Source organism: Homarus americanus, unplaced genomic scaffold (genome assembly GCF_018991925.1).
Source record: "Homarus americanus isolate GMGI-L3 unplaced genomic scaffold, GMGI_Hamer_2.0 scaffold16716, whole genome shotgun sequence".
Taxonomy (NCBI): Eukaryota; Metazoa; Arthropoda; class Malacostraca; order Decapoda; family Nephropidae; genus Homarus; species Homarus americanus.
This window is the reverse complement of record NW_024752009.1, coordinates 67,057-95,000: the sequence shown is the minus strand read 5'-3', so window position 1 is coordinate 95,000 and position 27,944 is coordinate 67,057. Positions and strand designations below refer to the sequence as shown.

Below are 27,944 nucleotides of genomic sequence, written 5' to 3'. Positions count from 1 at the left end.
TAGTGGTGGTGCTGGTTGGTGGATAGGATGGTGGTTAATGGGTGGTTGTTGATCAGGATGGTGGTGGATGTGGTTCATGTAGACTGTAGATAATGGTTGTGGTGATCATTTTGCTGCAGATGGTAGTGGTGGTAGTACTGGTGGTTCTTGTAAATAGTGATGGTGGTTGTAGTGGAGGTAGATCGTGATGGTGGTTGTGGTAAAGGTAAGATTGTGGTGGTTGAGATGGAGGCAAGATTGTGGTGATGGTGATAGGACCGAAGTAATTAATTCTGAAAACGCTTAGGGCAGCCAGTCGATTCAGGTCACATCCCCCTCCCCTCCCTCTTCCCTCCCTAAGACTATACAAAAACAGACGTGCAGTAATCGATTTATGACTTGCCAATTTTATGGAAATAAAACCATCACAATTCAGCTGAAACCTGAACCTGTGTTCCAGCTCATCCGACACACACTTGTTCTGCTACCACCATTATTATATTACTTTTACGCTATTATTATTATTATTATTATTATTATTATTTTTATTATTATTATTATTATTGATATTGTTGTTGTTGTTATAAATAATCAATCAGTATCTTTATCATCACCGTTGTTATTACTACTACTACTACTACTACTACTACTACTACTACTACTACTACTACTACTACTACAAATACTCATAGATATTGTAAGATGATTTCCAATTTAAGACGACCTGTTATTAGAGCCTTTAATCTTGTTTATATTGTCATGTGTAGGGCCCGGATAGTTATGCATTTGCATATTTCATATGCAAATGCATATTTTGCGTGATTTCTATGATAAGTGCATATTACCTAGATAACTGCATATAAATGCATATTTTGGTAAAATATTCATCTGGCAGTATCTCTTTGTTGCCACTGAATGAGCACACGTGGTACTGGGAGGTGAGTGGAGTGTGTAGTATTAATGTTATATTTTCTTATGTTGCAGGTAAAGACTATGGACCAATGGGCTCGATCACACGGTAGAGAACCATAGTAAGTACTGTACTGTCTTTTAGTGTTACCATGGCACTGAGTGTTTGTGTTTGGATGGTAACGAGAACCAGTCAGGGCGTGTTATTAAGATTTAGTAACGCATATACTGTATATGTATCACGCCCACACTTACTATGGTAGCGCTAACACCTTTATTTCCTCCCCTTGGTACGATACACCCTCTTGCACCCCCCTCTCCCCTCCTACATACAGCGTTCTACAATTTCTACACCCTCTCCCTCTTACACGCACTACACCCCGGACACACTCCACCTGTCTACACATATATCACCCCCCCGCCACACACACACGTTTCGACAGGCCCCTCTCCCACACACAGCCAGACTGATAGGACCTATTCAATGGGTGTTTGTCAAGTGGATCCTGGTCAGTTTATCGTGTGACGTGTGTAATATAGCGTGCCATTGTGTACGTGAAGTCATTATTGTAACACCAGGAAGCGCACATCTATGGGTCAACTCTCACCCTGTATGTGTCGTGTATTAACTGTGTATTTGTTTCGTATCGGTTGAGTGTGTCAGGATCTCGTTATGGCTCGGGTGGGTTTGGTAATCTTTTGTGGCTCCTAACCTAACTTAACTTAACTTATCCCTATCCTTACTAAACCTGAACTTACCCTAACGTAACTTAATCTATCCCTTACCCAACTTAAGACTTAAGTTCTCCACACCAATCATTAATACAGCCGTAAATGACCCGCACCAATCACACAGTCGTGAGTTATTCATACCAATCTCCAGTCCACACCGATCACACAATGGTAGGCGTCACACAGCGTCGAAGTGTGTATAATACTCCCTGGACGCGCGCACACACACACCCCGTCAGCTGATCAACACACACACACACACACACTTTGACAGTCGATTGAGCCAGCGAGCGATCAAGGGATAGCTCAAATTGGAATGAATTTTTATGCCCACATTTGGGTATGAAGAGGCGAGGGGGTGTATTATACGCCTCTGTCCGTTGTTACGTCCGTCCCAGCCAATTCTGTCAGCTGGGTTACGGGAGAAAATATCCCAAGAGTATCGGCTTCCTTTACGCTCGTTCTTGGAATTTGCGTCAATTTTCAAGGTGTTTGATTGGTTGTTTGCACCTGTAGGGAGCAAATACTTCACAAACACTGTCTGACTTATAAGTAATTAGTAGTGTTAAAAAAATAATAATAATAGTAATAATAATAAAGTATTGTAAGCAGTCAATACCAGTTTAGTGAGCTTATATAACTTATTTCAAAAGCTAATGTTATCATAGAATATAAACATTAAACTAAATAAATACATATATATTAGCTTGATACTAAACAAGAGGAAATATTGAGTGTTGTAAGACTGTGTTTGGTCGACTGTGACAATGAAATAAACTATCAGTGTTTACCTGTGTAGATATGTAGTGTAAACTTCAGGTTAATACAGAGAATTACATCAACTAGTGGCTGTGTTGAGGACCAGGAGTGTGTTGACGGTGTGATGTGTTGAGGACCAGGAGTGTGTTGACGGTGTGATGTGTTGAGGACCAGGAGTGTGTTGAGGACCAGGAGTGTGTTGACGGTGTGATGTGTGGAGTCCATTTTTACCCGCACCTGATTAGTAAACAGTGAATCATACGAGACATTACTAAATATTTGAGTTATCATGTGTTAATAAGATTGTGTATCATGCAGCAGTGTTGGGGCCATACTTTGACCCGTCAGCAATTTTTAACCCGTTTAAGTGTTTGTGGATGCATTACATATTACTGTAAAGATTGCACTCGAGGGAGGTGTCGTTTAACATCAGATGACAATACCTTATTTTTTTTCCAAAGCTGTGACCTTGAACTTTGAATCTTTTGACCCTGAAGTGCACGTAGGGTACTGAGTAGGAACAGTGCAGTTCTTTCCGTTCTCGAGTATTGCTGTAGATGATACTAACCGACCTTGACCACTTTACAGTACGGTGGTTACGTGTGTGTGTTTGTGTGTGTGTGTGTGACGGCCTAAACATGCACCTCGTCACCTAGTAAACACGACAGTATTATGTCTTGTGTCAAACTGGCCATAAAGGGTGAGGGCTCCCTGGGTTTTTAGGTGGGGGGGGGGGTAAAGTCACCCGCCATTGTGGAAGAGGACCCCTGAGAACTGCCTGTCATCCCGTATCAAATTTGTCACACATTAACGTGAGGTCGGGTTTTAAGATGTTTTAAAAAATATATATTTTCTTTTGGACGGATAACCAGGCGCTAGTCCTGGTAAAAGTGCTCGTCGGAGAGAGAGAGAGAGAGTAGCAGAGCATTATATTCCTCTATCCAATGCCAAGCTACCTAAAAAGGGCCTCCGGGGAGTGTTGGTGATACAGAAGGAGTATTCTGAGGGCGTGAGGGAAGGAGTGGAGCGTGGAGGACCGTGTTTAATATTCCGGACACAGTTGGGTAGAGGAGGGGGGGGTGGGGGTATACCACTGGCGCCTCGAGTATAGGTCTGGTGCCTCGGCTGACCCTTGAGGAGGAGGAGGGAAGGGAAAAATGTCATAGTCGTGTCGTACTCAGAGATCTCCATCGTTTAAATTACAACAATATTTACAATAATAGTATTAATATCAATAGTAAACAATAATAATAGGTAATGGAAGTTATAATTAATAGCAGTAATGATGACGATAATAATAAAACTCTAACAATACTTTTAGCAACAAATATTACAGTCACAGAGAAAAATGTAAAACCCACCTCGCCATGTACCATGTTTGTGGCCCTGATTCACTGCTCCATATATGACGGTGTGGACTGTTTTATTAATTCAAACTCAATGTTGTTTTAGCCTTTTTTCAGGTCTCAAACCCCCCCCCCCCCTGTGTATGTTGTCTGTTTCTTGAGTACGTTGGTAGCCCCGTGTAAGATTGTGTTCCTTCAGTACGTTGACATCATCGCCTGAGTACGGTGACATAACCCTCTTGCTTACGATGAACTTGTGTAAGACGACACTACTCTGGGGGTGAAGTTCACTTACTATGATCTCGTCCATCGATTATTATTATTATGTTGTTTCAAGGCATTATTATTAGTAGTAGTAGTAGTAGTAGAAATAGAAGTAGGTGTGGTGGTATTAGTACTAGAAATAGGAGTGGTAGTAGTAGTAGAATTAAGAGTGGTATTAGTGGTAGTAATCGTGTGTTTGCCCATACACACTGTACTACTACCAGCCTTCCACCACCTTGTAGTGGGTGTTTCTTGCAAGACTCCTCGTGACTTGTAAAGTTTCAGGTGAGGTACACCGTACTGAGAGAGAGAGAGAGAGAGAGAGAGAGTAGAGAGAGAGGAGAGAGAGTAGAGAGAGAGAGGTGAGAGGAGAGAGAGAGAGAGAGAGAGAGAGAGAGAGAGAGAGAGAGAGAGAGAGAGAGAGAGAGAGAGAGAGAGAGAGAGAGAGAGAGAGAGAGAGAGAGAGAGAGAGAGAGAGAGAGAGAGAGAGAGAGAGAGAGAGAGAGAGAGAGAGAGAGAGAGAGAGAGCTTGGCTGATTTAGAATACATAATCTTGTGAGGGGTGAGCAGGAGGGGTGGTTTTAATCGTGTTTTACCTGTCTTTCTGGTGTTTGTGTGTGAGAGAGGGAGGGAGGGGGGGCGGTGGATAAGGAGAAAGAGACAGTATAAAAAGTAAATAAAGATAGGTAGTTAGTGTGTGAATGAATATGTGATGGGGATAGAGGTGAGGGAGGGATGAAGGTGTGACTGGCTACTCCTTCTCCCTCCTCAACACAGATTCTCTCTCCCTCCTTGTACCTCCCTCACTCCTATATATTTCCCTCCCTCCCATCTTTTAACCATCCTCCCTTCCCTTCCCTCCTCCGTGTTGGCACATTGCAAGAGACAGTATTGAGGGTCAGGCGTGGGCGGCGGGGACAATGTAGTGTAGAGTTTGGTGGTCATGTGGTGCTGCGTGCTGCCACATACATCCTGCCTGGTGTTACTATTGTGTGCTGACGCTGCTACCTCTCTCTCTCTCTCTCTCATCATCATCCTCCTTTTCTCTCACTCATCTCCCCTCTCTCTCCCTTTCTCTCCCTTCCCTCATTCATTCATCCACCCTCTCGTCTCCTCTCCTCTCCGTCCTGCTCCTCCTTTTCCTCCTCCTCCTCTTCTTCCTTTCCTCTTATCCTTCTCCTCTCCCCCATCCTCCCTCTTCAATCGTTTTCCCTCTCAATAGTAATCGGAAGTAGTCTCAGTAGTAGTAGTAGTAGTAATGTTAGGATAGCTACTTGTGTATTAGGATATTTACTTTTAAGGCAATAAAATGGCGGCGAAGGTGTGGCTATTGGGGGAGGCTGGAGGCCATTTAAAAAAGAAAGTATTGTTAGTAGTAGTAGTAGTAGTAGTAGTATTTTATAAACTCGAACACAGGTGGATGAAAAACAACACCCCAGCTGAGAGAGGCTGGGGAGGCTGCCTGTGTCCCCCCCACACCAGTACACCACCCCAGAGGACGCCGTATTTTACCATCACACGTCTTGGGTTGTAAAATACCAGGGAGTGTGCTCGACGCTATGCCTTCTTGACCCTCGCTGTTGAAGCTCCAATAATACCTTAATAACTAGGTCTTGGTAGCTAACAGCCTTGAGAGGGAGTGAGTGTTCCTTCGTCCGTCTGATGAATGTTCCAACAGATAGATTTATCATATCTCCTGCGTGTACAAGATAATACAGCATGATGTTGACATAGGTGCCAACGGGTCTCTTTACGCTCCTCAGACTCGGATCTGCTACAGCGAGTCTCAGAACTGCTCCTCTCACCCATAGATGGCGCTGTAGTGTCTCTTTTGGGTTGGGACAGTGTCGAATAGTTAGTGTAGAGGAATTTTTGGCCATGACTGTACTTGTATTCCTTTTGAAATATCTGTATACTCGCGCCTGTAACGCTGTCTCTAGAGTACAGTGTAGATCACGTAATGTATTGTAGCGAGTGAGGGCCCTTGAGGTGGTCCAGCCCTGTTGGTGTTCCTGAGTTAGGTTTATGTATTTATCTGAATTGAATTTTATTGTGCGTTAGGTTTTTGGAAGGACCATTTGTGGACTTTTTTGTATTGTGATTTGAGTTTGTCTTGTTAAATGAGGAAGGTAGTCCCATGTGGCCGTGTTTACATACGTTAGGAAGACCGCGATAAAAGGGAGTCCACTAGCTCATTATGTGCCGCCTCTCTGCCACGGTGTATGGGCGTCCTCCAAGGCAAAAGGAGAAGGTCGTTGGAGGAGGCGGTGGTGCGTGGCACACTGCCAACTGGTACTGGAGTCGAGGTCAGACGCTCAGCTGGCTGCTACTGGCAGTGGTGATGATGGTAAAGGGGTAGAATGTGGCTGATTATGATAGTAATTGTTGTTGTAGTGATAGTTAATGGTGTGGAGGGGAGTGTTGAGGAGATTCTGGCGTAACCTAGCAGGTAACCAACAACAACAACAACAAAAAAAGCAGTGTGCGTTTGATACATATGCTCGTGTGTGTGTGTGTGTGCGCGCGTGTGCGTGTGTGTGTGTGTCCGTCCTTTATTAAAACAAACCTACAAACAGAAGCTGGCCTCACCGTGACTTAAGACAGAGCTTGAGAGAGAAGCGTGGTGCTTCCTGGGTGATATAATGCCAGGGAGAGAGGGAGGGAACACGGTGTCAGGTGAGGTAGTGAGGGGGGACCACCACCACCACCTCTACACTGCATCACTTTCACTCTTGTTGTTAACTGGTAATTCCGTGGGGCCTCTCGTAGACAGACGAAATCCACGCTTATGCGGGCCTGACGTGCTGTGATTGGTGCTTGTCCTTTAGAAAATACGTTAACTTCTGTTAATATGGAGAATCTACCCTTATGCGGGCCTGACGCTATGACTGGCGCTTTCGATTGTAGCATACTGTAGCGTTTCTTAAATTGCGTAATCCACCCATATGCGGGCATGGCGTGCAGTGATTGGTTCTTGATGTGCAGAATCCACGTTGAAGCCGTTATGATGTGTTGTGATTGGTCTTTGCCATAATATATCTGGTAGCAACTTTGGGTATGCAGAATCCACCGTAATGCGGGCGTGGCGTTCAGTGATTGGTGTTTCCATTATGGCGTGGGGGTAACGTCTCGTAGAAAGTAAAATCCACACCTGATGCGCGCATGACATGCGTTTTACTGGACCTGTGCAGGGGCTCCTGCCAACGCTGCATTACTCGTCGCGTCTGTCTCATGGTCGCCTCCAGCCCGCGCGGATTGTCGGTGATTGGTCCTTGGTCACCACGACGAATGCCTGTCGTCCATCCCACTAAAGGTGAAGGTAATTTAGTTTAGGTTACCTGGAGGTTAGGTTACCTTTATGTTATTATTGGTTAGGTTGGTATGACAGACTTGGCAAATGAAAGTATCGGGTGCCAGTGATGGTTGTATTTGTAGAAGTCTCTCTCATTTTGTTCGTCCAGCCTTCCCCATGTGTGTCTGTGGTCGCTCGTCTGCCTTGTGTGTGTGTGTGTGGGGGGAGACTCACAGGTGGGCGGGCAGGGGCAGGGCGGCGGGTACGACCTTGTTGTTGATCTGCCCTGACTCATGTTCATAACGGGGTTCCGGGGGCCAGGTGGGGCACCAGGTTCCTCCGCGGGGTGGGGGGGGCAGCGAAGGCATGGGACCCACCAATTGTCCAGTTTTGTGCATGGGAGGATCATGGTCCCTTGTACATGGGAGGACCGTGCTGGGGGAGGTGGTGGGAGAGTGTGGGAGTCCTGGAAATGGGCCAAAGGAACTACAACTTAATAGATCGATTCTGGCGGCTCCTCCTCCACCTGTCGGCTCCTCCTCCACCTGACGGCTCTTCCTCCACCTGATCGTCTCCTCCTCCACCTGTCGGCTCTTTGCGGCTCTTCCTCCACCTAATGTTCTCCTGGCTCCTCCTCCTCCTCCTCCTCCTCCTCCTCCTCCTCCTCCCGGCACCTGTTATAGAGTTTTTATAGCCGACAATACAAAGCGGCTGAGTGGAAGCTTAGAGTCACGGCGCTGATCTGACAATAACAATGTAATTACCTGCGGGGCTTAGGGCAGTTCACCCTTGTTTTATTGTATTATGTAATGTATTGTGTAATGAAGGGATGGGGGGTGTGGGGAGTGTATATGTATGTATGTATGTATATCTCGTCAGTCCATATAGCACGCGGACTTCCATATACAAGCAATACCTCACTAGTCGGGAATCGAACCCTGGACCTCTGCGTGTGAACAGGGATCGCTACCACCACGCCACAAGGACAAGAAAAGCAATCCTAGGCTTTGTATTATTGCACACAAAGCCTGTTCATCGTGCTTGTTAAGTGCCGTGAACCTCTGTGTGTGTGTGTGTGTGTGTGTGTGTGTGTGTGTGTGTGTGTGCACGTGGTGGAAAGGGAAAGCGAATGATTAAAAATAAATTAAATACAAGTAGGTGTTTAGCGGGAAGAATGACGTAATAATAATAAAGAGTAATATAAATAACGGGGAAAGAATAATGTTAAGTTACCAAAAGACTAACGACTGGGAGTAAGAGATGAAACTCCGGTTAATAATGATTGGTATTTGAGCCTTATCCTCATAATGTTCAGGTATCGTAATCAACTGCTTTGTGTTGTGTGACCGAGGCTAAATTAATGATATGGGAACATGAACGACTAAGAATATTTAACCTAACATATTTTTTTTTTAACCAAGACAATAACATTTTAATATCGTAACGGTAACCACATCGATAATAATAGTAATACAGTAATAATAATGATAGTAACAACAATAATAATAACCATGATAATACAAACTGATAATAATAATGATGATGAAAATGATGCTCTGCCATACATCATCAGGCAACATCTTATTCGTCATTCTTGGTTAATTCAATACCTCCGTTAGAGCTACACGCCTTATAGACCTTTAGATAGAAAAAATCCAATATTGACCACACGTTACAGGCAGCACCCCCTCCTCAACCTCTCTCAATAACATGCTAATGGGACCTACGCTTGGTGAACTCTTGCTCGTCTCCTGTTACCATTGGTGATTTGTTTTGGGTGAGTGGGAGGTAGAAGGAGGGAGGGAGGTAAGCGGAGGAAGAGGAAGAAGAGAGGTAGGTAGTAGGAGGAAGTGGAAGAAAAGAGGGAAGGGAAGAGGAAGGAAGGAAGGAAGGAAAGTCCTCGTGTTGTTGGGCGTGTAGGGGATGACGGGGTGAACAGTACACGCCGCCTTCCCCCTATGACTCCAACCTGTCACACGCCACACAACCACCACCACCTATTGATGACAGTCACGGGTGGAATCCCCCCCCTGCTGCTCTCTCTCTCTCTCTGTCTCTGTCTCTTGCTCCTCTCTCTCTCTCTCTCTCTCTCTCTCTCTCTCTCTCTCTCTCTCTCCGGGTCTATTCTTCGGGGCGCGGGATCAGAAGTTGTGGTTGTGGTCGAGGAATGCCAAGGCTGTGAGGGGGGAGGGAGGATTGATGAGAGGGGTGGAGGAGGAGGAGAGATGAGAGGGATGGAGGAGGAGGAGAGATGAGAGGGATGGAGGAGGGGGGAAGCGAAGATGGGTTGAGAGAAGGAAGAGAAAGGAGACGAATGGGGAGCGAAGAAACACACCCCCTCCCCTTCCTCCCCACAAAGGAGGTGATAGAAGGAAGTCAAGGGGAAGAAAATGGGTAAAGGGAGGATAATGGGGAGAGAAATGTGGCAAGACGTAGGAAGATCGAGAGGAAGGGGGCTGGAGAATTGAGAGGGAGAGGGGGTGAGGAGTGCCAACCCCTTCCCATACTCCATAGTGCCAGGTCAAGGCTCCTCGGCCATTAAAAAGACTTAACAGGCACCTAGGCTCTTCACCTACCTCATAATTCACACTTTGATCAGAAGACAGGGTGTCGTACAAGGCTAGTGTGTGTGTGTGTGTGTGTGTGTGTGTGTGTGTGTGTGTGTGTGTGTGTGTGTGTGTGTGTGTGTGTGTGTGTGTGTGTGTGTGTGTGTGTGTGTGTGTGTGTGTGTGTGTGTGTGTGTGTGTGTGTGTGTGTGTGTGTGTGTGTGTAATAATAATAATAATAATTGACGGTTTATTGAAAAAGTTCTGCAGCCCGAAGGCTGAAAATATACATTGGACATAAATGACTTATTACATACATTGGTGGTTTAACAAAAGCCTTCATTAGAGAACGGTAAAGGAACATACAGTGAACATATAGATTATTGTAGGTGTTGAACAGCAAAAACGTAGTGTAGTAACTCCCTCCCAGATGGTGTTAGGAGGGACCTCACGTGGTGTAGTAGTTCCCTCACAGATGGTGTTATGAGGGGCCTCACGTGGTGTAGTAATTCCCTCACAGATGGTGTTATGAGGGCCTCACGTGGTGTAGTAATTCCCTCACAGATGGTGTTATGAGGGGCCTCACGTGGTGTAGTAATTCCCTCACAGATGGTGTTATGAGGGGCCTCACGTGGTGTAGTAATTCCCTCACAGATGGTGTTATGAGGGGCCTCACGTGGTGTAGTAATTCCCTCACAGATGGTGTTATGAGGGGCCTCACGTGGTGTAGTAATTCCCTCACAGATGGTGTTATGAGGGGCCTCACGTGGTGTAGTAACTCCTTCACATATGGTGTTATGAGGGGCCTCACGTGGTGTAGTAATTCCCTCACAGATGGTGTTATATGAGTGAGGTGTGGTTCCAGGCCTTCCTATCGTAGACGGATTAACACATCGCTGGTAGTTGGGTCTCACGGGCCGTTATCACTGGGTACCTGGGACCTCACTGTGTGAAAGGTCAACTTGGGTACCACTGTTACTGTTGAGTTGTTCTCACTGACTTAAGCACTGTTCACCACTGTTCACCTCTGTTTAACACTGGTTCCATTTCTTTCCTAAATGAAATAGTAACTTCTGGCGTGAACTTGTTGATATTCCGGTGGGGAGGAGGGTTCAGGGGAGGGAGTTGGTATGGGCCAACATAACAGTTGACCTGGCTGCTCCGAGAGGAGCGCCAGGCTGCTTGACCCTGGTGTGCGTGCGTGCGTGCGTGCGTGCGTGGAATGAGGGGTGTTTTATTTGTGTTACAGGGTAGATAACATTGTATGTATGTATGTATGTGGGTTAGAGGGTCTGTCCGTGTCTGTGTGTCTGCCTATCTCTGTGTAATCATCCCAAATGTAGCAGCAGAAAGAGGGAGAGAGTAGGAGGAGAGGGAGAGGTAAAGAAAGGGACAAATGAGAGGGCTAGATAGAGAGGAGGGAGGAGAGTAGTTCAAGTAGGAAAAAAAAGAACAGGGATAATAGAGAAGGGAGAGGGAGGAGGAGGGGGGGAGAGAAGTGAGATATGGGACGAATTGATGGTAGGGTAGAGTGAGAGAGGGAAGAATCAGTGATGGAGAGAGATAGAAAGGAGGGTAATAATCTCTCTCTCTCTGTTATCTCGCCTCATACCTGTGTTATCATGTTATCTGATCGACGTATTGACCAGATTAGTATTGTGCTCCAGGTGAGGTGGCCATAGAGCGCAGGGTGTAGGGCGGGTGCCTCTGTTAGGGTGGGGGAGTGGAGGTGTAATGAGAGAGAGACCAGGATGGAATATATGCTCTCACATTTTGCTTCCGAGTCATTATTAGTATCTCCTTCCTTCCTTCCTTCCTTTCGTAGACCAAACACGTGCTGCACTTGTGTGTGTGTGTGTTGATCCACTGTAGATAACTCGTCGTAAACCCAAGTGCTGGTACACGATGCTTTGGTTTATATTCTTTCTTTCTTTTTCTTTGTCATCACCCTTCTCCTCCTCTCTTCCTTTATTCTTTGTTCTCTGTTTATCTTATTCTTCCTGTTCTCAGTGTGGCCACGTACGATACACACAAGTGGGTAGAGACGCCTGGTTGTATTTACCCATCATTAGTGAATACAGTAATCACGAGGCACAGCTAATTAGTAACTTCAGTGGTCGAATAACACACACACACACACACACACACAGTACCAAGACGTAGATGCCAGCACCAAGTCAAGTATACACAGTTGTTATCAATAAAACACTCAAAAGACATTATCATCATCACCCTGATTTACTGGAGGTAGTGACGCCCTCTCTCACAGCCTCAACCTTCACTATTGTTGACCGTTTCAAAAATCAGTGTGTGTGTGTGTGTGTGTGTGTGTGTGTGTGTGTGTGTGTGTGTGTGTGTGTGTGTGTGTGTGTGTGTGTGTGTGTGTGTGTGTGTGTGTGTGTGTGTGTGTGTGTGTGTGTGTGTGTGTGTGTGTGTGTGTGTGTGTGTGTGTGTGTGTGTGTGTGTGTGTGTGTGTGTGTGTGTGTGTGTGTGTGTGTGTGTGGAATAAATGTTTTCTTAGGGGTTGGTAGTAATTAGATGTATAGGCTGAACGAACAATGATTGGTCAGTAGGCGTTCAGAGAATGTGTTTGGGAGGTGTGGGAAGCCCAGGAGCACTAAAGTGATGTCAGTCTAACCGCCGAGCATGTTTGAGTCTTGTTTAGGCAAAGCAAATTCATGGACATAGTATTGAGTGGGGCCTCTCCTCCTCTGCCTGTTCACTACCGACTTGACATTCACTGCTATATCACCCACATGACTGATCTATATATACTGTTAATGAATATGATGTATTTTTTTGTGTATGAACCTCTGTCCTGTGTGGCAGTGAGAAGTGATACCACCCTCAGTGTCAAGACCTGACTGAATTACTCACAATAGGCAAACTGTACTCCAAGCTTTGCCAATAAATTTGTTAAACTAAAAACTTCTTCTTTTTCTTCTTCTTTCTTTCTCCAGACGGGAAAGGATCTTACAGGATGATGACCTTTGTGTTATGTTCTTCCCGAGGAAAGGATGATATATCTTTTAATTCTTTCCATCGAATGGGCTAGGAGATGAGAGAGGTGGGCTAGGGGTGGAGATGAGGGTGGGCTGGGAGATGAGAGGTGGGCTAGGGGATGAGAGGGTGGGCTGGGGATGAGAGAGGTGAGCTAGGAGATGAGGGGTGGGCTAGGAGATGAGAGGTGGGCTAGGGGATGAGAGAGGTGGGCTGGGGATGAGAGAGGGGTGGGCTAGGGGATGAGAGGGTGGGCTAGAGATGGAGAGGTGGGCTAGGAGATAGAGAGGTGGGCTAGGGATGAGAGGGTGGGCTAGGGATGAGAGGGTGGGCTAGGGATGAGAGGTAGGAGATGAGAGGGGTGAGATGAGAGAGGCTAGGAGATGAGAGAGAGGTGGGCTAGGGAGATGAGAGAGGTGGGCTGGGGAGATGAGAGAGGTGGGCTAGGGAGATGAGAGGGTGCTAGGGAGATGAGAGGTGGACTAGGAGATGAGAGAGGTGGGCTGAGGGGATGAGAGAGGGTGGGCTGGGAGATGAGAGAGGTGGGCTAGGAGATGAGAGAGGTGGGCTGGGAGATGAGAGAGGTGGGCTAGAGATGAGAGAGGGTGGGCTGGGAGATGAGAGATGGGCTGGGGATGAGAGAGGGTGGGCTAGGAGATGAGAGAGGGTGGGCTGGGGGATGAGAGGGGCTGGAGATGAGGTGGTGAGCTAGGAGATGAGGTGGTGGGCTGGGAGATGAGAGAGTTGGGCTAGGGGATGAGAGGGTGGGCTGGGGGATGAGAGAGGTGGGCTAGGAGATGAGAGAGGTGGGCTAGGGGATGAGAGGGTGGGCTAGGGGATGAGAGAGGTGGAGCTGGGGATGAGAGAGGGTGGGCTGGGGGATGAGAGAGAGGTGGGCTAGGGATGAGAGGGGTGGGCTGGAGATGAGAGAGGGGGCTAGGAGATGAGAGGTGGGCTAGGGATGAGAGAGGTGGGCTACGAGATGAGAGGGGGATGGTGACTAGGAGATGAGAGGGTGGGAGATGAAAGGTGGGCTACGAGATGAGAGAGGTGGGCTACGAGATGAGAGAGGTGAACTAGTAGAGTTGTATCTTGGAGTTGAGATTAACCACAGACTTTTTCTTCAACGTTGTGGTGAATTCTGGTAGGTCGCGGTGAACTTGTACCGGAAATTAGCCTGTAGTTAGAGGTAGTGATGATGGAGGTGTGGTGATGATACGTTTGGTCGTGTGGATGGTGGTGTTTTGGTAGTGGTGGTGATGGTGATAATAGTGGTCGTGTGATGTTGATGGTGAGAAAATCAGCCATGACGACCACCTGAGCTGCACTAATGACCAGGTGGACTATCAGTGACACCCGCCCACCCTCTGTCACCCACCCACCCACCGTCCACCTCGCCCACATAAGAACATAAGAATGGAGGAAACTGCAGTGGACCTATTGGCTCATACTGGGCAATTCCCTTTTACACCCAACCCCTTTTGCTCATATATCCATCCAACCTGTGTTTGAAGCTATCCAGTGTATTCGAGTTAATGATGATATTTGGTGTGGTGGCAGGAGGGAAGGGCATTTGGTCAAACCCTGCCCAGTGGTAAGGTCGTGGTAGTTGGGGACAGCCAGGTGAGGTTCTAAGATAGGACTTTTGTGTAAGAGATAGGAAACGTAGGACTAGGGTGTGTTTTCCTGGGGCTGGGATAGGGCATGTAGCTGAGAGGATAGATAGGGTTTGTCAGGGAGGTACCAAGCCACTAGTGTGTCTTAGTGTAGGAGGTAACGACAGAGGAAGGTTAGGAGTGAGGAACTTTCAGGAGGTATAGGGAGGCGCTGGGGAAGGTTAGTGATAGGGAGGATCCCGATAGTATGTGGTGTCTTGCCTAGAAGATGGCGGTGAGTGGCTGTCCAGGGCAATTGTTATAAATTGCCGACTGGAAAAACATTGTGCAAGCAATGGTTGGACCACCCACCTACATTCTGGCTAGGTGACTGGTCATTCCTAATGGTTTGTTTCGCTTGGGGCCCATTTGACAAGCACCTCTCAAGCTGCCGGTACCGACTGTTTAAGTGCTAGATAAGATATTTAGTGGATATATATATATATATATATATATATATATATATATATATATATATATATATATATATATATATATATATATATATATATACACACGCAGTTATGGGCGGCAGTGTGTTCGCTCGTTGATGCCTCCGTCTCGCTGCTTCCACCTCCGCCTCACCTCCGTTTCATCTCCTCCCTATCTCAATCTCAGCTCCCCAGTGTGAGTTATGTCCACTGTTAGTGTGTGGTAGTCTAGTTGAGTGGTGGTGGTGGTGTGGTAGTGTGACAGTATGGTTGAGTGGTGGTGTGGTTGAGTGGTGGTAGTGTGGTTGAGTGGTGGTGGTGTGGTAGTGGTGTGGTACGGTACGGTAGTATTGTGGCCACCAATCGGGGACGAGGCCACTCAAGGAGATATATTTGCCACTGAGGAAACGTCCCAGTTTTCACTCAAGAAATAAACTGACCAGTGAGGAAGACAGACCTGTGTGAAGATAGACCGACACTCATAATTATTACAAGTCATCCAACAAGAAGCATCAAGATTAGGAGACACGGTATTTACCTGAAGCCAGTGTGCCGCCATTTTACTTCAGATAGAGGGAGCGGTCGAACTAATCCTTATGTTATTTTTTGGTTCCTGGTGATAGCGATAAAGCGTAAGAAAAACATAAATGATAGAGAATATAAATGTTAATGTTACTAGAGTGTGTAAGGCCTGTCGGGTCTCATAGTTCCAGCTGATGCTTCGTTCGTGTAAGGTTTATTATTTGAAGTACTACTGGAGTGCTTTGGGGTGACACTGCTGGTTGCATCCTCAGCACATAACCAATAAAGAGCCACCAGTCCAGTTCTCAGTGAGGTCTGTGTTACACTTGAGCGACGTGTGAGTGTCCTATTGAACGTACAGGAACACCCAACATAAAACACCCTATTAACTGCTTTAGTCAATTGTGTATGAGCTTTTCCTGATACCTGAAAATATATCCTGTGCCTCCGGTCCGCCCACGCCACAGTTACTACCTCACTGCACCCACTTTTTCCCCATGCGTGCCAGTCACTAATCACAAACCACTGTCGCTGCTCATAACTGTTTCCTGAAGCCAGAATTCTGAGGAAGACACTGTAGATGTGTTTGTATAGTAGGTGTGTGTGGGGGGTGATGAAAACCTACCAGGCCGCTGGAGTACATTGATCGAACACCACACACGAGAAGTATTCCAGCAGGTAGAAACAGAGAGAAGCTAGTTGTGTGTGAGGAAGATGACGACCTCCCACCTCCCCTCCCACCTGCATGGACATTACCCAAGTCCTAGCGAGTGGATGATGATGATAGGAGTGTGGAACGAGGGTGGTAGCAGTGGTCGATGGTGGAGTGAGTGTTGTGAAGTATGGTGGTGGTAGAATATGGAGTTTTATGGAGGTAGGTGTGGTGGTCGATGGTGGAGTGTATAAAACTTTGGGTTGGTAATTTTTCATGTTTCGGTGTTATTTTTTCCTGGTGTGCGGGAGTTACCGCATTGTTGGGTTGACAATGGATGGTATGCGCGCGCGCGCGCGTGTGTGTGTGTGTGTGTATAATTTGTATGTTGTATTTATTTAGATGTATTTGAGTATTTGTGATTGTTTAGTAGAATCGGTAGGTGTGTATGCAGTGTGTGTGTGTGTTTGTACATTATTATAGTAGAGGGAGTAGCGTTAACCAGGGAGTGTGCAGTAGTACCAGGCGAGGCAGGAAGGTGTTCCCAGGTTGACACTGATTGATACAGACGATGGGGAACTTTTGCTCCACAATATTTAGCCTCTCCTTAAAGTGGCAGTCGTACACACGCCCCTTGCTTGCTTCAGCGTTCACACCATGGAGGAGGAGGGGCGGGTGTACCAGTGTGAAAACGCATCATCAGGTAAGAGAGGTGTTCGAATACTCCCTTACTGGACATGCTCACGGCTTGTCTTCACCTGAGAGGAGTGAAGGAAGAGTACACACACTGTCTTCCCATGATAAAGAGCTGCTCAGATACATGTTTACGGCACTTACGCATTGTGGTCACCATTCCGAGTCGAGGGATTGTCTTCACCTGCAGTGAAAGAAGGTGAAAGAATGCCAAGATATAACACACACACACACGCAGGGAGAGATGAAAAGAAAGAGGAGCGCAGGCCTTTGTACACGAGGGATTTACTTCGCCATAGAAAAGGAAAGTTGAAAGTGAGGAGGTAAAAAAAAGTGTAGGAGGAGGGACATAAAACCTCCGTAGTCACCAGGTGGTGTGACGCAGGGGTAGACGGCCGGTAGGTGGTGTATGTGCGTATGTTTACCGGATGACAGCCTGTCAACGTAACTCTTACAGCCAGGTTGAAGACAAACCATTTGAAGATACAAGTTGTGAGACATGGAGGAGAGGTGAGGTAGATCAGCTCACTTGGTAGTTAGGAGGAAGGTACCAGGTGGTGGACCCTCTCTCTCATGGCTGACAACACACCTTTGGGCACCTTTTAAGTGCCAGCACAAGCAACAAACATGTTTCCTGTCAGGTCTTGGAATGACACGCTGGTGAAAGCTACTCCAGACGATCTTTCTCTCGCCTTTCACCAGAAGTGGCACTTATGTGGAAACAACGCAGTAGGAGGAGGTAGAGGGCTCATTCAGTGGGTGGGCGAGAGAGGAGGAAGGAGGGCTCGACCTTGACCATGGGTGGTGACGTAATGAAGAGCTCAGGTGTTGGCTGACTCGCCTCAGGTGACACTCTCATATATATATATATATATATATATATATATATATATATATATATATATATATATATATATATATATATATATATATATATATATATATAAAACATAATTGTCCAGGGGGTTATGTCGACAACACACACTTATTATTATATTTTATCGCAACTGACTGATACATATATGATAGATGATTCAAAAGTGTGGTGGTCCTTACAAATGACCACCATTACGACACCAGTGAGTTGCTCGTGTTACACTACACTAGTACTGATGACCCAACCGTTAAAGTCTTGGCAATCACGCGTGCGCATACACACACACACACACACACACACACACACAGTACCTTACCGACGTTGAGCCCCAGATGTTCTCTTGGGTCAGCGTGAGTCTGCTCCTGGAACCCCCCAAGAAAAGGGTGAATCGAATTATAAGTAATTTAATTGTTTTCACCGGAACAGCATCACCTGTTAGCGATATTAAACAGTAGTGTCCTTATGGTAATAGTATGTTGGCGGGCAGTCCTCTTGATAACGGTGTCTTTATGTATGGATATTTTTCCTTATGTTGTGGTTTTCATTTTTTCATGTTCCTTTACTTTTGTTTTCACCGAATTTTTATATATATATATATATTTTTTTTTCTTTCTTTCTTTTGTAACTTTATACTGTAACATCTTTTTACTTACGTATTGTTGTCTCATTATGTATTTTTTTTCCGTTTAATATTTCCCTTTGTTTTCGTTTGTCGGTTTTGTTTTCCGTTCCCCGACAGGAAGAGGCGGCTGCAGGGAGACGGGGGCAACATGACATGACATAACATAACACCCTATCAGGTAGCTTTGGGTTGGTTCAGTCTTCAGGTGAAATAAGCCTTGGGGGGCGGGATCTCGAGGTACCTCATGTTAACGAACGTATTGGTGAGAGGGTCTTAGTGGCAGGGTCTTACTGGTGGGGGTGGGGGGCTAGCCTGTGTAAATAGTCTTGAGAATTGTGCATGGTCAGTTTTGTTGTGAGGGGCGAGGTTGTTGGTGTTCATGCATACATATTACTTTGTATTTAGTCATCAGGGTGAATGAAAGGAGTTTGTGTGTGTGTACTCATGATGAATGGACGGTAAGGACGAAGATTACGTAAACGGAAGGAATGTGGATAACACAGTGTGGAATGTGAGGATTGTGTATTACCACGCTCATGAAACTCACCTCACCAGCGGGGCCTGTGAAGTAGGGCTCCTTACCTGGCGTCGGGAAGGCGAGTGAGGGGTGGCTTACGCAACAAGTAGACATCGGGTGACTTGTGCGTCCTGTGTCGAGGTGTTGCGTACGAGGGTGTGGCGTTCGTACTTCCTGGGGACACATGCCTTCTTCTCCAGACGCCTACTCCTCTTCAGATCACAGAATGACTACCCACGTAAACTCATTAAGCAATAACATGACTAATAAGCCAATTATGCACGATGAGACAAATGTATTGAATAGTGAACCAATCAGAGCAAACTTGGTAAAGGTTGACCAATCAGCGGTGAGACCTTGAACACGCGTTGTTTTTTATTTTTTGTTTTGTTTTTGAAGTTTCGTATTGAGAACCAGAGGACGAGTTATTCATATTATCTATTTCTGTCTCTCTTTCCCCCCTCACCTCTACCCACCTGAGGTAAACGGTAGGAGGAGGAGGCAAAGAAGGAAGAGGAGGAGGGGAGGAAGAGAAGAGGAAGCAACATCCAGCATCACTCTCTTACCGACGGTGTTTTGTGCTGCTGTTCCTCTATTTCTTCTTCTTTCTTTCTTCTTCCACCTCCTTGCTCCCTTTTCTTCCACCTCCTTATCTTCCTCCTCCTCCTCTTTCTCCTCCCTTCTCCCTATAGTTAGCGGAGAACTAAACCATGTAAAACATCTCGTATTCTGTAACCGGTTGAGTAGCTATGTAAGTGCACGTTTCCATACACTTGGTAGTTTAAGCAAGTGACCACTGTTTTTTCAACCTGTGTTGTAAGGTAAGTGTTGCTTGTAATTTAACTGGTCTGAATCACCGGGGAAATAGACCACTATGTTCTTTGACAGTCATTTTGTGGTGGAAAGATTGACTAATGTGAGAGTATCCGTAATTCGAATACTGTTCCGTCACAAGAAAATTCGGACTGTCGAGTAACTCTTGGCCTCTTTCACACTATGCGGTTCTTCGTCGCACCGGAGAGACCACTGTTTTCTGCGGCACATTCGTCCGGCTGCCGCGTACAGCGACCCAACTTTGGACAATTATTGTCTACAGTTTGCAGTGAGCAGTGGACACCGTACCGGACAAGTCCAGTGGGATGCCGCACATGCAATCCGGCGTCAGACCGGCGAATTCGCCGCAACCACATAGTGTGAAGAGTTACAGTTGCCAGGAAAAGTCCAAACCAAAAACTTGCTATACAGGGCTGTGAGAGAACTTTTGCTGGCAACTGTACATAAGAACTATAAGAACTATCAGTCGACTGCTATGTCCGGCACCGCACCGCATCTAGATGCGGCGAGAAACGGCATAGTATTAAAGGGCCTTACGGCCATATTATTAAACAACATCTTCCCTTGAAGAATATCTTCATATCGAAAGCCGTATGTTTAAATGCGAAGAACCTTTTAGTGCAGCGCACGAAAGAGTGTGGTGGCATGAAAACGAACTAATTGCACCAAACTTTGAAGAGGTGGCTATGAGCTGCTTTTCGTCACCCTCTTCATAATTATTTTGTTAGTTTTATTAAATATTTATTGTCAATACGATTAACGTACAAAGAAACACGTATTGGTAATTTTACAAATGTTTTTTTTTTTACATTATTGGTTTTACGGCCCATATTATGACAGTGCAAAAGCTGTGTTCCCTGTCATATTACGACTTTCGTAAAAGCTGTGCTGCCTGTCAATTTGTTATTGCCAAAGGCAAGCTGCTGGAGTCATCCCATCTTACTAACGCTAGTATTAATCTGTAAGTACATTTACGGTAATTATTAAACTTTTTAGCAGTTTTATAAGTGAGTTTCTGCCAGGAAAATATAAACTAGTGACGTTCTTGCCTAGAAACATTCCAATGGATAGAGGCAAATTTCACTGGGAGAAAATCATCTCAAAACTTTGTTGCATACAGTATATTAATAAAGTAAGTCCATTTAAGTTACTTAACGCAACTTTTTAGCAGTTTTATAAGTGAGTTTCTATCTTGAAAATTTAACTGAATTAAGTTAGTTGTGTCAGAGATTATAGTCATCTGCACCCTCTTTAATCTAACCTACTAAGCTACAATATATATATATATATATATATATATATATATATATATATATATATATATATATATATATATATATATATATATATATATATATATATATATATATTTTACTTAATTTATTTTCATGCGTTCCCAAATCTTCTTGAGCTGTTCTGATCGCCGAGGTCCATATCCCTCAGCATTGAAAATTTTGTAATGCGTAACCATGCTTGTTTATTTAGTGTAACAAGCATCCCACAAGTACTTTTATTTTGCAATATTCTCTCCTCTCCAATCAAATATACTAAGAAATCCCGCTCTCTCTGTGATATGGGACTTGCCCGGGAGACTTTGGAGGAAAACATATCCTTGACAAGAGCTGCTACAATACTAAATTTGGCGCCAACGAAGGTAAACAAACACACACAGGACCCATAATGCATCAGCGACGGAGACAGTATTACCAGACCTAAAAAAACTCATCCCGCACCAAGTGGAAGAGGTTCGAGCATTTAAAAATACCGCTTGATGGACCAATACCTTCGAAAAGATTCTTCGTTGGAAGGGGTAGATGTTGTTTAATAATATGGCCGTTAGTGGTGGCGTGTTAATAGGTGTATATTATACGGTACGTAAAAGGTATAAATATCATTAGTGGTCTAAAACATGTTGTTATGCCTCTTATTCTATGCCTCGATCCGAGTAGAACGTTTTAGAACCACACATGCGTTCTGCTTGGTGCTAGAGGCGTTTGACAGGCCCATTTAAACACCCTCGAGCGGTATAGGAGTCAGACAGTCAGTCGATCATTTCCGCTCAGACTGTCAAGATCAATCCTAGTAGGGGACAACTGATGATAATTTTTGTGCAAGTGTACACTGGTAGTATGCTGATTATATATTCGAAATGATAATTCCGTATGTGAAGACGAAGACATTACCTTGTGAACAGTGTTGTGAAGAATTAGTGGTTATTAAAGAAGACTATAGTGTTTCTTTTGTTTGTCTCTACACTGATACCAATCGTCAGGAAATTACTCAGTTTTATTTTATTTTATTTGTTATTTTGTGTATTTTTCTTAATGTTTATTTCTTTATTTTATCTTATAATAATGGTGATTCCAGTGCGGTATTTATAACTAATACACAGCTGGGTATTCTTTAAATCTTCTCTGGGTTAAGGTACCAACTGTTCGGTACTGTCAGCTAAAATACTCGACTTGTACACTTTAATCTTTACACTTGGGTATGCGTCTAATTGTACGGACGCTGGGTGTGTTATTGTGAGGATGTCTTACGCAAGGTACATGAGTATTTGTGTTAGTGTACGTGTGTTTGTTGGTGTGGTGGTTGGGGATATATTGTGAAAGATAGCGTCAAGTAGTCGCTAATCTCTGCTTTAGGAGAAGGTGACTTTCCTGTAGACACGTACTCTATTATTCTGTATCAGGACATCTGCCCCCCATAGGACATCTGCCCCCCATAAGACATCTGCCCCCATAGGACATCTGCCCCATAGGACAACCCTCCCATAGACATCTGCCCCATAGGACACCCGCCTCCCATAGGACAACCCCCCCCAACCTTAGGACAACTCCCCGAGACAATTGTCCCCCATTGCCAGTGAATAACTGGCACAAAACATGGAACTAACTGAATAGAGAGGAGAAAATAACACTAAGAATTAATGCTCTATTTTCATGTTTTATTTGTAGTAATAATTATATATACACAAAATGCACAACTCGTACTTTTTTTATCACTACAAATCTGTAATTAGAAAAACATTGATAAAAAATTGTGGTTAAGTGAAAGAAATTGTGGATCAGTCATATTTAATATTAAATAATTGGTTATGTTAAGTTAAAGTTAGGCTAGGTTAAGTTAGGTCAGGTCTTTGGTCAGCTGTACATAAGATTCTCTCAGGCAATGGGGGGGGCAATTGTCCCATGGGGAAGTTGTCCAGGTGGCAGTTGTCGGAGGGCAATTGTCCCAGGTAGTGCCAAATCCTAAGGAGTTTAACCCCTGGCGCACTGTGTGACCTTCGTTTAAGACTTAAAGACATCAATTCGTAATATTTGTTGTGATGTGTTCTAACAATGATAGTGCCGTCTATTATTATGAATGTGGTCTTGTGTCAAGTAATGCTGATGGTAATGTGATATAATTATACAATACAGACACCTTGATATTGCACAGGGATGATGTTGACCAACTAAATGTTACAGGATGTTGGTAGTGATATTGACATTACAAAATGATATTGACTAACTAAATAGATGTTGTATTAATTTTGTGTTGTGTTGCAGGAGAGTGCGTGAAAAAGATTCCCCTGGGCGCAGCAGCAGCAGTAGCAGTAGGAGGAGGCAGGAAGGTGGCAGTAGATCAGTAGGGTGGCCACATCACTGACACCATGTCGCACCACAGTGATGAAAATGCCGTCTATGCCTCCACAGACTCCTTCTGGGAGGTGAGTCACATTACCAAGCCTCTCCAGATACCATTTAGGAGTTGAATTGTCCCTCGCTGTTTGTAACAGTGACCAGTGCTGACGTTCATCTAGCAGTTGTAATACTGTACTGTATATTGACCTTACCTGTTGTGTTGACAGGTGCCACTCTCCCATAGGCTCATGGCAGTACAGCACTGTACAGTACTATTTTATATAAAACACTAATTGTACAGTTAACTCCCAGAGGATCCACTCTTCACTAATATTACTAGCTGAAATGTTTTATTTTTGAGGAGTTGATATCAAATAATTAATTTTGAATGTATTGAAAGTCAAGGAATTTTAATTGATATAGTGGTTTGCCAACAAATTATTCCCTAGCTACATATTTAATTGTTATTCCTTCCTTTACAACGAATTAGAATAAATGTATATTCTACAGTATCACAAAAATTCATTCAAGAATATATGTACAGTATTCGTTTCTTAAAAATTCAAGAATTTTAGTTAATATGATATACTGTACAGTAGTTTCCTGGTCTTTTATGTTACACTGTACAGTAATTTGTTCAACACAAATATTTTACTAGCAATATGCAGGATAATAAATATTGATTTATTCAATGATTGATACACCAGAATAGCAACTGTAAACCCATGTGTGCTTTGTAAATTATTAATCTTTGATGAGTACCATATACTGCTGTATATGTGTGTGTGTGGAATATTTTTACTTAATCTGTTGTATCTTTATCAGTAGTAAGGAATTTTCATTAAAAAAAGTGTAATGCACCTCACTGAAAATCAGTTGAGAATAGTTACAGTATTTGACTTAAGCACATAAAAAGTACTGTACTACATGTAATTAATACAGAAACCGTTATTATATTAATCATAGAGTACCTGTACTGTACTGCACCTTTACAGTAGTGGTATTTGAATGATTGAAAATGAAGAGAGTATCTCTGCATTAGAGTGGACCCGGGTTCAATCCCCGGGCATGGTGAAACTATGGGCAAATTTCTTTACGCCATTTGCCTCTGTCTGCCCAGCAGCAATTGGGAACCTGGATGTTAATCGATTTGTGGATCGTGTTCCGGGGTAATGGTTACGCATAGGTGGCCCTAGGGCCGGCCATCCTCGATTTCGAGGGGCATCCATTATTGTTATTATTATTATTATATAGAAGAAAGGTGCTTTTTAAAACATTGCATGCATACTGTACACTTTACATTAATTTTCCTTCTGTGCACAAGAAGTTTTATACATTGCAATACTGTACTATTAACTCTTTCCTCAGGTGGGCAATTTCAAACGAACAACAAAAAGAATCGAAGATGGAAACAGACTATGTGATGACCTGATGAAATTAGTATCAGAAAGAGCAGAAATTGAGAAAATGTATGCAAAGAGCCTTAAAGAGTGGGCCAAGAAGTGGAACAACATAATAGAAAAAGGTAAGGCACTGTACAGGCTGGTCACTGTTGCCACTCAAGTTTGTGTGTACAGTATTATAATGATACTTTAGACATAAATTATGCAGTGCAGTGTATTACCTGTAGCTAACTGTTTATGTTATCAAAGAGTGTACTTTATATACTGTACTGTATTAACAGGTATATCACTGGGTGTACTGCATATCATTACATTAATGGGTACTTGATGAACAGGTCCCGAGTATGGCACGACTGAGGCAGCCTGGAAGGGTGTACTGATGGAGTCAGAGCAGAGATGTGACCTTCACATGCGTGTCAAAGAAAACCTTATTAACGATGTCCACAGTAATGTTAAACTGTGGCAGAGGGAGAAGTACCATAAGGTAAGAAAAATATATGATAGACTGCTTTACCTCTCACTACACATAAACCCTGTACAGTACAGTGATCCCCTGAGTTGCATGAGGTTTACGGTCTTGAAAATTTGTCCGTAGCGAGAAATTTTATAACACGACACCTATTTCCCCATAGACTCTCAAAAGGAGAGATGAGTTCCTGAGGCCAAACATTTCCCCCCCAGAAACCTGCTGTATGACAATGACGCCCTAGACTTTTATTTCTTTTGGAAAAGTAGTTTTGCATATGCAATTTGAAAATTACAATACTTAGCTTTGCATTTATGTAAATCTTCCAATAAAATTACACACTCACTCACTCACTCACTCACTAACTCTCTCTTACTTACTTATAAATCAAAATTAAAATATATACCGTACCTGTACGGTACAAATATTGCTAAATACACTTGAGAGGCATGAGTGTGTACACTTCTGAACAGCTAAAAGGGGAGTCATCTGACAACTTGCCACCACCACATACACTGTACCACTCTGATGACTTTAAAACAATAATAAGAATGTAAGAATACATAAAAGAATTATGTGTACAGTATTGAGATGAGAGATTTGCTGACAGGCATGTGCGTGTTATCTTTTTCACGGCCATACATCAACTGACCACCACGTACTGTTATTTTTTCCTTTATTATTACATTAAAACAAAAAGCATCTAGAAGGTTCTTGCTGGTGCCTCTCATAAGGAGGAAATTCACACGTGAATTCGTACTGTATTGTGTGAGGACTACCAGTACAAGTAACCTAATACAGTGCAGTACTTAAATTTTTAATGCTGATATTGGGGAGAAAGAAGAGACTGAAACATAACTGTACCTGTAAAAAGCAAATACAAGGCTTGCATGAGTTTTTTATTGAAGAACTTAATAAAATTACATTAAAATCATTTTAATATCCTCCACTAGATAATAAATTTTATATGTAGAGATAAATATAGTTCTGTACTGTAATCATAATTGAACTTGTGAGAAGCTATGGAGAGTGACGTCCTTCTTCTCGTTGCCAGTTTGTCAAGGTGGCTGCAACACTTACTTATTTATGTAATTTTAGTTTACAAATACAGTACTATAATTTATTTTATGTGTTGTGAAATAACAGAGATTGGCAAGGTTTAGTATAAAAGTTAATCCACTTTTTTAAACTGGAAAATTTTGGAAGATTTTTCATTAATGTGAATTATTCTTCTTTATCTCAGAAACCGTTCCATGCTTTCTGGATTCAATTTACACAAATTTCTTAAACTCAGGGTTCTCTGTATTGAGGAACACCAGTACTTGAAACTTATTTGTTTACTGTCCCTGGGTCTTGGATGTATGATGCTCCTATGGGCAGAGCAGTTCTATTATTTTATATTCTTCAGCATTTGGGAATTATGTATGTACATGTATACAGTATGTATTTATTTTTATTTGTTAAGTGAACTACCTGAGCATTTGATATTTTAAAGTACTGTATTTATTTCTTCTATATAGATTACTTTATATTTAACATTCATATTCCACCGTTGTAAGCAAAACTGAGGAAAATCTCCATACGTTTATCTTTTCCTATTATCAAATGCCATTTCCAGCCATTTATGATTGTCTTCTCACTTTAAACTAGTAACTTTGGGAAACACTACAGTTTGATGGTCAAACTTATAAATATAGTAACTACTTCTAAGACTAATTCATCGATGATAACAGTAAGATATTCAATACAGCATGGATATTCCAGTTATATATTCAGGGCCATGTTGTGGATGGGGAATTCCATAGTAGAACACAGTTATAAGAATGAATGAAGGAAAATGTGTATATCCGTATGTATTGTTATGTAACCATTTTTTTTCCAGTCTATGATGGGGCAGCTAAAAGAGAAAAAAGATATTGAAGATATGTTCAAAAAAGCACAGAAACCCTGGGCCAAACTCTTCGAGAAGGTTAACAAGAGCCGAGCTGATTACCATAATGCCTGTAAGAATGAACGGTCGGCACAGAACCAAGAGAGGAATGCTGGAGGAGACTCCTCAATTTCTCCTGACCAGGTAAGGTCATGGCTCTGTGGCCTCTGATGCAGAAACATTCATTATTAATGTGTTTTGAATACCAAGAGCATGAATATTAGGATGTCAGATTATTGTGGATTTATCAACATTTCTTTTACATAGACCAACATAGGGCCAAGTGCCATGATCCGTCCATCGTTGGTTTCCTACTTTGGCATTTATTACTTTCCTTAACTTTGTCTGCCAGTGTATACAGGAATACTTTTGTCTGATTATTTCTACAATGTGTATAACATGCCTTATATAGCTGATGTTAGTCTGGCTACACAATTAATCTGGCGGCTATTTTTGTGAAGTTAATGTTAGACAGCACATTGTAAATTAATTTTTATTGGGCTAAATTTACACTTTCTTTGTGAGAAAATTAGGAAGCCATGTCTGTAAAGATGCATGAGTAATCCTGGCACTGGTTATTAAACTACTGTATTCAAAATTATCTTGCTGATCATATCTTGTCTTTGGCTTTTATCTGTGTAGCAGCATTATATTTTACTGCTTTAGGTTGGGATGATTGTGCCCTGTGAAGGTGGGTGTGTAAGAGTATAGGTACGTATATATTGCTGAAATGAATTAAAACCACTTCGGTGAGGTATGTAAAAAAATAAACTTAAGCAGAACGATAATGTAGATTAATTCAAGACAAACTACTGTATATGTTGTACAGTTATTCATTTTAATTAAAGAAAAAACAATCTCAATACTGTCTAGTTTGAAATGTTTTTAG

At 43.4% G+C, this 27,944-nt stretch overlaps 1 protein-coding gene across 7 annotated transcripts in view; it reads left to right on the top strand.

Annotated features, from left to right (window-relative positions):
• LOC121854910 (protein kinase C and casein kinase substrate in neurons protein 1-like) overlaps nt 1–27,944 on the top strand; it is a 75,169-nt gene that overhangs the window by 6,756 nt on the left and 40,469 nt on the right. For 6 of the 7 annotated variants that reach the window (XM_042349718.1, XM_042349717.1, XM_042349716.1 and 3 more), the window contains exons 1-5: nt 964–1,010; nt 23,182–23,342; nt 24,625–24,781; nt 24,995–25,143; nt 27,008–27,199. In XM_042349718.1, coding sequence (XP_042205652.1) covers nt 23,286–23,342; nt 24,625–24,781; nt 24,995–25,143; nt 27,008–27,199 — 555 coding nt within the window. In that variant the 5' untranslated portion in view covers nt 964–1,010; nt 23,182–23,285. Of the gene's footprint in view, nt 1–963; nt 1,011–23,181; nt 23,343–24,624; nt 24,782–24,994; nt 25,144–27,007; nt 27,200–27,944 lie in introns of those variants that run through there. The other variant, XM_042349715.1, reaches the window with a different exon arrangement.